The following is an 11,112-nucleotide window of genomic DNA, read 5'->3' as shown; positions in this document are numbered from 1 at the left end:
CTGACACACGGCCCCTCCCGTAGCTTTATGACCTGGCATGCGCTCATCCTCTGTGCTCTGCTGTCCCTTCTCCATGGTAACGAGGCAGGTCTGCCAGGCTCAGATCTGCTACCGCGTGTCTGTTGGTGAAGTGGTTTCTGATTGATCCTCTGCTGCCTCCACGAGGTCTCGTCGTCTGTCTGCTCCCTCCTCTCACCGTGTCTCTGCCACTACGTCCCGCTGACACACCAGGCCCCTGCCAGGATCTGGGGCTCGAGCGTTTCCTGGGCAGGGTGCTGCTGGCTGTTCCCTATGTGAGAGCTCTCCCCGTCATTGTGAGAATTAAAGGCAGGAAGATAGTCCCCCTTTGTGGAACTGCTTGGTAATTTGTTAGAAAGCTGAACACCAGCTAGCCTAGGATACAGCAGTTCTGTTCTTATTTACCGAGAGAAATAAAAACATGTATCCACACAGAAACTTATTCAGTGATGTTCACAGCAGCCTCATGAATACCGGGTGACAACCCGAAGCTGATCAAAGGAGAATGTGCAAATGAATAACAGGGCACTTGTAGCTGGAGCTGTGCTCAGCCGTGGAAAGCAGCAGGCTGCAGGAGTGCCAGCACTGAAGGCCACACTCACCCCTGACGGGGTCAGGCGGGATGGAGATGGGGAATTGCCTGGAAGGGGTGCAGGGAGCTTTCTGGGGGACAGAATTGCTCTTCCCCGTGTTTGAGGGATGGTTACAGGGATGTATACAATTGGCAGAACTCACCGAACAGAATGCTTAAGACCTGTGACCTTCAACGTATATAAATTAAACAAAAATAAAACCAAACAAGCAAACAAAGACAAGGCCCTTAACAAAATTAAAAATAATGCTTTAGAACTGCAACGACTCGCAGGCCATGCTGAGACGCCTTCCTCTGACTCCGACGGCTCACATGCTGCTGACGTAGTGGACTCTGCTAAGGGCTCCACTCATATTAAGCCATCTTTCCATTAATGAAAAAACTCTCCTTGGGCATCGTGATGGGCTTAATTGTGTCCTCCCAAATTCACATGTTGACTCCCTAACCCCTGAGGGATGGCACCAACGCCTGCAAGTCAGGAAAGGGGCACTGCCGAGAATGAACCTGCCAGCACCTGACCTCAAACGGCCAGCCTCCAGAACCAAGATAATGTCTGCTGTTTAAGCCGCCCAGTCCGTGGTGCTTTGTTGTAGCAGGCCCAGCTGATTAATACAGTAATTAGGTATTATCGATAGATTCCATTTACGAGTATGTGGTTTAGAATTGATGAATTTTTGTTCAAAGGTAGGGCGGGTCTGTAGTTGTCTTTCAAATGTGATTTTAAGGGACCCAGCCTTGTTGGGGACAGCATAACTGAGCACCCAAAGGTGCTGATGCCAGGGCTGCGACTGCTCAGGACCTGCCAGGTGCCACCGTCCTTCATGTCACGCAGCTCTTGCCAGAGCCTGGTGGAAAAGGGCTCTTCACCCACTTCTAGGCTTGAGGGGACCAAGGTTGAGGGAGCTCAGTAACTTGCCCGAGCCCAGAGAGACAATGAAGGAACCAGGGTGTGAACCCGTGTCAACCTGATGAAATGTGTGCACTTTCAACCCTGCTGGACTGTGTCTACACAGCAGCACAGCACCCAGAGCACCTGCAGCGTGGGGAGGCTTGGGCGGCACCTGGAGCACCTGGGCCAGGTTTCTAGAGGAGCCAAACATGATTTAACGATCACAGTAGTTTTTAAGTGAAATTTCGACAGGTGCTGTAAGAAAACAACCTGGTGAAGTGGGAGAGAAGGGGGTGTGCATCTTGAGTGTCATGGAGGGCATGCGGGGATGGGCCTCTCTGAGGAGGTGATACTGAGCTTGAGATGAAGGACAGGACAGTGTCTGGCTGGAGAAGAACAGGTGCAACTCTGCCCTGGGGAGGGTGTAGTTCAGCTGGAGGGGAGTGGAGGCTTGACGGGGGGCGGCAGCGGGCAGGTGGGTGGTGCAGGGCCTAGGGGGTCACCACTGGATGGTCACATTGGGCACCCAGTGTGTGAGCAGGTGACCATCACTACCCAACAGCACTGGGGAAGGGCCTTGGGGCCAACTGCCCACAATACAGTCTCTGGTCGGGGGGAGTTGGAAGATGTGTGCACACGTGTGTGCATGCGTGTGGGGCATGTGTGTGTGTGCTTGTGCATATGGCAAGGGGCTGTGGGAGAGTGTGTGCGTGTGGGGTTGGGGCAAAGCTGCGTGTTGGCACTGGGGAGGTCTAGAGAAAATGCAGTGATGCCAACACTGAGAGCAGTGACTGGTGAAGATGAAATTGCTTTGTCAGCAGCCATACCCGCATCTGCCCCACAAGATGGGAAATGGACAAATCCGGTCTGGGCAGGCTGTGAACAGCCTCCTGGAGGGCAGGCGGGAGCTGGGGAGGAGGAGCGAGGCCGGCACTGCTGCAAGGTTCTTCAGGGTTATTTATTGTAGGGGAGACCTGGAAAGAATTTCTGCTGATTAACAAGACCTGCCTGCCGAGCAGACTCCGAGCACCATCGTGAGCACACACCACGGTCTCCAGGCATTCCCGCACAGGGTCACGGCTGGTGCCCCAGGAACCTTCAGCACCTCAGCGTGAGCAAAAGAGCAAACTTGGACGGATGCAAACATTTTAGCGTTCTCTACATCCCCCTCTACTTTGCATTTATAATTTTTAAAAAGTCTTTATTTACAAGTTTTCGGTTTTTTACTTCCACCCAGCAGACCAGAGAACAGCTGTTGTTACCAAAGTCGCGGTGGTGCTCTTTGACTGTGGAGAGTCTGGGCAGGGCACCGCGCTGCTCCCTTGAAGTGCCGCTGTGAGGTGGTGGGCGCCTTCCACCTCCTTCCTCCCTGGCGCCAGCTCCCGAGGGTGATCAGGCAACCTAGCGACCCCCACGGCACACAGTGCAAGCTCGCAGACGTCCAGTCACTAAACAGAGAGGCTGTGTGGGGTCGGGGAGGTCAGGGAGGGCAGGACAGAGTGGGACCCGATTCAACCCTCCCCAGGGGTAAACCCAGGCTCAGAGATGGGGCAGTGGCAGGAGAGACTAAACACAGGACATCCTGACTCTCACACGGGGACCTTTGCTGTTTGGGCTTCTTACCAGCCAGGACTCTCCAAAGAAACAGAGCCAATAGAATGTTTGTGGGGAGCAAAAGAGATTTGTTACATGACGTGGTGATGGGGGCTGGTGAGTCCAAAATCCCACGTGGGCCCTCCGTGGACAACACGCCTCTCCCCAGACAGGCCAGCTCCTCTGGAGATGCCCGCCTTCCCCGAGTCCTTTTAGTTACCAAGACTTCCTTGTCAAGTCTTCCTAGCACCTCCAGCGTGACTGACTGGACGGAGACGCTAGCGACCCTCCCATGAACTGCCACCGAGATCCGGAGTCAACCCGACAGGCCGTGTACAATTTCCTTTTGCTGCCTTTTTCATTTAGGCTCTTTGCATTTATTTGTTTAAATGAATTTTGCGTATGATTTTTTTCCCTTGTGCCAAGTTTTCAGGATTGGAGTCAGATTATCCTATAAAGTGAAGTAGGAAGCTTTCCATTGCTCCTTGCTATGAAGAGTTTATCAACCAAGAAAACTATCTGTTTTTTGAAAGTGTTAAAATGCCTAAATGATCATTTGAGTGTTGACACATATTTTTGGAGGTAACTCTTTGAAAATCAAAATTTTTGCTTGGGCTTTCTACTTCTGCTTGAGTCAACTTTGATAACTACTATTTCCTAGAAACATTCCCTTCATTCAGATTCCTGAAATTTTCAGTATCAATGCATGATACTATTTTCTCATATATGTTTAATCTCACAGCTATAATTACATGTTTTGGGGGTTCTTAACACCTGTATTTGTGTAGACTGTTAAGTAGGTTACCTAGAGGTATGTGAATTGATCACCTATATCATTTTCCTAATTTATCAAATTGTGCTCCTCTTTCAAATCTTTTTAAATTGTGAACTCCATCATAATGCAAAAGAATGTTTATTAAGAATTTAAAGAATAGTAATAAAATGAACACCCTTGAATCCACTATGCAATTTAGGAAATAGAATGCTACAGCCCCTCATTCAAAGATCAAGAATTTCAAGACGGGAACAGCTGAGCGAGCGCTAAGCCACACGTGGCCCTGCTGAGCACGGGGCCCTGAGTGTCTGAGTGGTGCAGCCCACGGGGACTTGTTCCCTTGTCCCATCCTTCAGTGCCCTCGCTCTCCTGCAGCAGGCTGGGCGAAGATCAGTGAAACAGGCATCTCTTTGCTCCTTTCTGCAGATCCCCTCCCTGCCTGCTCCATGGTTTCCATTTCTAGGAAGGAGGCTGGAGAGACCCCTGCCCTCCTGGCCTCCTGGCTGCACGTGGACTCCACAGCTCTCCACGTGGCTCTCCTGGCAAAGCCTCTGGCATGGAGCACAGCCATTCCACTCTGCAGGCTGCCTGGGGTGCTGCCTCCTTCCTCCCTACCTCCAGGCTCCCAGGCTGGGCGTCATGTCAGACCCAGTGGCCAGCCCAGGGAGGCAGGAGGCCTCGCACCTGGTGTAGGGTCAGGGTGTTAGACATGGGAAGGAGTGTGACATGGGAAGGAGCGCCCACCCAAGAAGGCGTTCTGAGGCCATCTGCACACCCCAAAGCTGTCTGTGCATCCATGAGGCCACCTGCAGGGGTCAGAGGGTGCTGCCTGGAGCACAGAGGTCTGAGGACCTAATTGACCATGGAGGGCCCCCTAGGTGGGACCCTGAGGAGGAGGAGGGATGAAGGCCATGCTCAGGCTTGTGATTCCTGACCTAATCCCTCCCCCAATGCATTTATGGGTAAACTGAGGCACAGAGGGACGAAGCTCCCTGTAGAGGGAGGCAGGCCATCTGTCTGCATCCAGGGACCGTGTGCTTGCCCCACTGTGGAGAGTCGAGTTCCGGCAAGAAACACAAAGAAGCTGCCGTGCTTTTTGTAAGGAGCAACATAAATATATTTCCTCATAGATAAAATACAATAAATAGGTGGCAGTAGATATGTGTCACAGCAGCAAACCTGTGTGCGCGCCTGGGTGTGGGCAGCAGGAGCGCTGGCCGCGAGGCTGACGCCAGGGGGACGTGTGCCTGAGGCCCCGTCGTGTTTGAGGTAAGACTTGATAGAAACTTTTCCTTTAAGGTGAGTCCCCTGCAGGGCACTTGGTCTGGCAAGCACCCATGGGCAGCTCTGGTCTTCAGCCCGTAGGACCACGGAGCCACTCAGGACATGGTCAGGCTGTGGCTCCTGCACAACCACAGGCCCAGGCAGCAGGCCCAGCTCAGAGAGGGCGGAGAGGTGGGCAGATGGCCCTGCTGGGCCCTTGCCTGCTGCCCCAGGCTGCTCGGGCAGGAGGTATTGGGGTCCTGCCCTGCCTTGCCACCTCACTCCTAGGCAGCCTGTAGCCCTTCAGCCTGTCCTGAGTCTCAGGACCCTGGAGAGGGGCTCCTTGGCGCTGGAGTAGATGAGGTAGGAGCCGGCTGAGGTGTTGAAGGCCTCCCAGTCCCTGCAGCCGAGGGTGGGGAGGCTGTGAACAGCCACGAAGCCCTCGTAGCCCTGCCACCTGCGGGGACAGACAGCGTTAGCCTCAGGGGATGGATGGGACCTGCTGCTTTGCAGGGGCAGGGGCTGCTTCCTCTCCCCATGGCTCCCAACCACCCGGCTCCTGATTGACTACGGGACACTGTCCAGACCTCCCCCTGCCTTTCCCATGGGGCATGATCTGGAGGTGCCCACAGCCCCGGGCTAAACCAGTTCCCCACGTCATAATTGTAATCGTAAAGAGCTGGGCCAGGAGGGGCCTTCTCATCTTGCAAAAGGGGAAACTGAAGCCCAGAAGGAGGAAACTGGCCTGTCCAAGATCCTACAGCTTCCTCATTGCCACCCAGGATCCTGCCCCAAGCACCCCAAACCTGTGGAAGGACTGGGGCCTCATTCCCCATGCCCCGAGGGCCTCTCCAGGAGCTTTGGTTGGCAGTGAGCCCCCTCTGTGGTTAGGTAAAGGGGCCTATGCTCTGCACACTGCCCTGCAGACCCTCCCCAGTCCCACGACAGGCTGCCACCCAGGCCCACGGTCCTGCCGCGGGCAGTCAGCAGGCTTCTAGGGTTTGCCCTTCAAAAGGATGCCTATCTATCAGCAGGGGCTCATTTTGGTACAGTGGAGTCCCCAGGTCAGAGGGCATGAGTAGTCTTCATTTCAATATTCCTCCAGATCATTCTTCTGCCCTGCTGGGGAAGGGCCAGGACCCCCACCTGGCACTCTGCTTCGTCAGTCCTTAAAAAGATTCCAAAGTAACAGGTAGAAATGCCACAGTTTTGCTTTGAGGAAAAAAACAACAAAAAAACCTGACTTCCAATATTTTCATTTTCTTCTGAAAATTCCTGTTCATATCCTTTGCCCATTTTTCCAAGTTAAAAAAAAAATCTTTAATTTGAAGGGGCTCTTTTTCTGTCATATGTGTGGTGAACACTTATTTTTGGGTTTTGAGAGGATGAATTTTTTCATACGAAGCTTTTAAATTTGGGTGGTCAGACGAGCGACCTTCCTTCCAGCCTTGGCCAGGGTCTCCACATCTTCTCTGTGTAACTTTCAGATCACACAAGCTTGTCTCAGCTTCTCCTCTAATATTTTAGCTGTTGAATTTTTTACCTCTAGGTTTTTAATTCATATAAAGTTTACTTTTATACATGGTATGAAGTAAGGTACAGTTATGTTTTCTTCCAGGTAGATAGTAATTATACAGAATAATTTTATTATGTAACGTATCCTTTTCTCAACAACTTCCAATACAATATTTATCCCATTAAATGATCATAAATTATCGGCTCTTCTGGACTGTATTCGATTCCACCTATGTATTTGTTTATTTTGGGCAAAAATCACACTGTTCTATTTATATTCTGGCAGGGTCCTCCTTCCCTATTCTCTTTTTCCAAAAATTTCTTAGCCACCTATGAAAATTCATTGTTTATTATTCATTATTCAAATTCCACATGAATTTTAAAATTACTTTCTCATGTTGAAAAGTCTGCAGTAATAAATTTTAAAGTCTAAAGGAAACGTGACTTTTCCAGTAAAATATGGAAGGCCAGAACTGTCTCAAGAAGGGACAGAGACCCAAATAAGCCAGTCTCTGTTGGGGAGACCAGAAAAGTTGTTCAAAGGTTTTATCACTGAATTATAAAGTATAAATAAAGGTAAGTCCCCAAAAGAATACCACAGAGCAACTTCACTTGCTATTATAGATGCAAAAATCTTAAAGATGAGCATTTGGAATCCAGCAGCATATTAAATTATACATCATCATCCAGTGGCATGAGTTCCAGACAAGGAGCTCTTTCTTGTTATAAATCATCAGAGCCACAGATAACGGAGGACAGCCACACCATGCACTAACACATGCCAAAGGAGCCCATAAACAAGCGCAGACCATGCAACGTCGTACCAGACTGTGGCACTCGGGGGTTCTCATTAACCAGAGCTCGGCAAGCCTGCTGCTGGCTCTAACTGCTACTATTCAAGATTGTTGTGCAATTTTTAGCTGGTTAAGAAAACTAAACAAGCAATAAAAACATTAGAAATTAACAGGCAAATTAGCCTTTGTTCTCAGATGTAATTGTATTCTTAAGTCCCATGAGACTCTTCTTAATAAAAACTATTAGAATTGATCAGATAATTTGGTTAGGTGGCTAGACACAAAAATTGATTTTTGCAATAAGCAGCTGAAAATGGAAATGAAAAAAAAAAAATACAACCCCATTCATTATCTTTACAATACTTGGAAAAACTCCTAGAAATACGTTTAACAGGAATGCCACAGAGTCTATATGAGGAAAATTAAACAGCAGTAATTCCCAGGTTAGCACGTCCATACGCGGCCTCTCTAGCCAGACTCCAAAGTGGGATGAATTAGCATCACTGGGTCACATGGCTGAGCCGAGGACCACAGTCCAGACTCAGCCTACAGGCAGGTGCAGCTGGCACCAGGTGACCCTCTGGTCACCTGCAAGGAAAGGTGAGCCCCCCAAGGAGAACCAAGATGGTGAGGAAGAATGCTGGCCTTTGGCAGCCCCTTACCTGTAAATAATACTGTTTACAGAGAAGGTATTTCCATCAAAGGAGTTGGCAACCACCAGGAAATAATCTTCTCCCACTGAAAAGAACTCCCAGTCCAGAGCGCTGTGGGAACAAGGGAGCAGATACTAAGACATGAAATGGAGACATAGCCAGAGAACTGGGGTGCTGGCTCAAAGCCAACCCTCCTAATTCCAGAAGTCAGGGGCCCACCTTCCACCCCCAAAATTCACAGAGGAGGAGCTGGGGCCCAAAGAAGGGAGTGACTTTCTCAAAGACACACAGTGAACTGGTCTACTCTGGGAGAATGCAAACTAGCTGTTCACTTAAACATTTTAATTGTGCTAAAATACACATAACATAAAATTTAGCATTTTAACTATTTTTAAGTGTACAGTTCCAAGGCACTAAGTACATTGTTGTGTGACCATTGCCACCATTCACCTCCAGAGCTTTTTCATCTTGCAAAACTGAAAGTCTGTCCCCATTAAACACCCACTCCCCACCCCCTCCCCCCAGCCCGGCCCCACCCTTCTACTTTCTCTAGGAATCTGGCCACTCTAGGTGCCTCATATGAGTGGAATCATACAGTATTGGTCTTTTTGTGACTGGCTTGTTTTACTGAGCATGATGTCCTCAAGGTCCATCCATGTTGTAGGATGTGTCAGAATTTCTTTCCTTTTTAAGGCTGAATAATATTCCTTTGTGTGCATATACCACATTTTGCGTATCTATTCATTTGTCCATGGACACCTGGGTTGTTGGCTGTTCAATAATGCTGCTAAGAACTCTGAAGTGCAAAAGTCCACTTTTAAAACGTCAAAATTTTCAGAGAAAAAGTCCCAGGCTCCTGGTTGCTCCCTCAGGGCTTGTGGCGTCCTCCAAAGGCAGAAGCACGGGGGCTCCAGGTACCACAGGGTCTGCTGACAAGTTCTACTGTGATGTGGCATGGCCCAGTGGCTCGGAGCAATTCACATCGGTCCTCTGTGGGAACTGAGTTCTAGAACCAAGGGCCGTGTTAAAGAAAAAAGCGGCAAAGTTTTAGTGTGCAGACGGCGTAAGTTACTGCTGACTGTACCGTTGCTCCTCAGAAGCTAGCGGTGGTCTGGCACCATGGAAATAAGATCTCCAGCTGCGACTCCCTGTCTGTGCCTCCCTGCAACATCAGATCGCAGTAATTACACAGACAGAATGTGAAGTGCATTGTTATTCTTCAGAACAGACCACACCCGGCGGTCAGCAGGTGGGAACACCACAGTGCGCATCCATGCATGAACGGGTAAACACACGTGAAGTGTCTTTGTACTATAATATCATCTGGCCACGGAAATGAGAGATGCACTGATACCTGCTGCAGCCTGGATGGACCTTGTAAGCCTTACGCCAAGGGAAGAAGCCAGTCACAAAAGGCCACCACTACATGATTCCATGTAAATGAAATATCCCAACAAAGACATCCAAGAGACAGAAAGTGCATTAGTGGTTGCAGGGGCTGGGGGGGATTGGGGCAGGGAGGGCCTGCTAGAGGGCGTGCGGTTTCCTTCTGAGGTGATGAGAAGTTCTAAAATTGACTGTGGTGAGAGTTGCACGCATCTGTGAATTTAACAAAAATCACTGAATTGTAAAAAACAAAAATATACAAACCACACCAATATGAAGGTAATCAGAGCCCAGATTACAAAGACAAGCCACTAAATCACTCAACTGCCCACTCCCACAGCCTGGCTGACCAGGCCACACATGGCCCGTAGCCCTCAGGTTGCCCACCCTGAGTCATGGCACCAAGCCAGGACACCGCTTGCTCCTGTACTCTTTCTCTATTCTGAGGGTATTGTTTTTATTTAAAAAAATTATATGAGTAATACATTAACATTGTAGACATTTGCATATCAAATGATTCCGAAGTCATGGGGGCATACCTGGAAATCCTCTTCACTTGCCTGCACGGCCCTCCAAGCCCGCCCCCTCCAAACTTAGCCCCTCAAGGCCCAGCCCCCTCTGAGCCTACCCTTCCATGCCCACCCACTCCTGGCCAAGGCGCCTCCAGGACCGTTCCCTCCCATTCCACCCCCTCCAGGACCACCCCCTCCAAGTCCACCCTGTTTCTGGGTGACATTGTTGATGACTTAGTGTGTTCCCTTCCAGAGCTTTTTTCTTTACATTTACACAAAATGGACAGTTATAAAATACAATGAAAAGATTAGACAAATCTCTTCATAAACTTTTCAAAGACCCCTTGGATATGGTTTTCTCTTGGACTGGATCATGTCATTTCACGATCTCACCTTAATTTTTCCACTTAGTTCAATTTAGAGGCCTCTTTCCCCCAAAGATCTCACTTAGTTCACCGTCGTGCATCTCAGGCTGAGGACACAGCTGGCACTTGGGAGGGCAGTGAACACAGCTGCGTGCAGGAAGGATGCAGGAGTGGGGGAGCTCAGCCCGGCCTCTGCTCTGACGGACCATTCTGAGCACCGGGAGCCAGCCCTATGCTGAGCCCGCTAAGCCCCTGCTTCTGGGCTCTGAACAACACAGATCCTGCTGCATTTTCAGGCACAGATTTCCAAATCTCCACCCCAGAGAAAGCCCTGGGCAGGTGGGGACGGTTATGGGTTCTCAATGCCTGGCATCCCAAATGTGGTACCCCAAGCCCCTTCAGAGGCCCTGCAGAGCATGTTGGTCCAGAACCAGCACCATCTAGTACTCACTGACTGCCTGCCCATCCCTGCACCACCACCATTCTCCCTGGACCTCCTCCTGCCTCAACACATCTCTGTGTCCTGATGTTGTCGGGGGCAGGGGAGATGTGACCATCACGGGAAATGGGGTGATTTGTGTGGCCTTCAGTGGAGGCTAGAGAGGCAGGTTTCAGGAATGCAGTCAGGAGGCGTCCCAGGCCTGGGCCCCACACTGCCGCTGTTTATACAGAGTCACCCTTTGCCCTCGCAGAGCCCCGGCTATCCCATCCACCCAATGAGAATGGCCACCCACCCGCCCCAGGTGAAATGGAGCAC

The 11,112-nt window shown here is 50.2% G+C and overlaps 1 protein-coding gene across 1 annotated transcript in view; it reads right to left on the bottom strand.

The window, feature by feature from the left end:
* Positions 1–5,433: 5,433 nt before the first annotated feature.
* TSPEAR (thrombospondin type laminin G domain and EAR repeats) overlaps positions 5,434–11,112 on the bottom strand; it is a 147,902-nt gene continuing 142,223 nt past the window's right edge. The window contains exons 11-12 of the mRNA XM_063077935.1: positions 8,102–8,203; positions 5,434–5,587 (exon numbers count right to left, since the gene is read on the bottom strand). Of these exons, the coding sequence (XP_062934005.1) occupies positions 5,434–5,587; positions 8,102–8,203 (256 nt within the window). The remainder of the gene's footprint in view (positions 5,588–8,101; positions 8,204–11,112) is intronic.

Source organism: Cynocephalus volans, chromosome 1, assembly GCF_027409185.1.
Source record: "Cynocephalus volans isolate mCynVol1 chromosome 1, mCynVol1.pri, whole genome shotgun sequence".
In the NCBI taxonomy this organism is placed as follows: Eukaryota; Metazoa; Chordata; class Mammalia; order Dermoptera; family Cynocephalidae; genus Cynocephalus; species Cynocephalus volans.
Note: the sequence above shows the minus strand (reverse complement) of the source record. Positions and strands in the feature narration are given on the sequence as shown.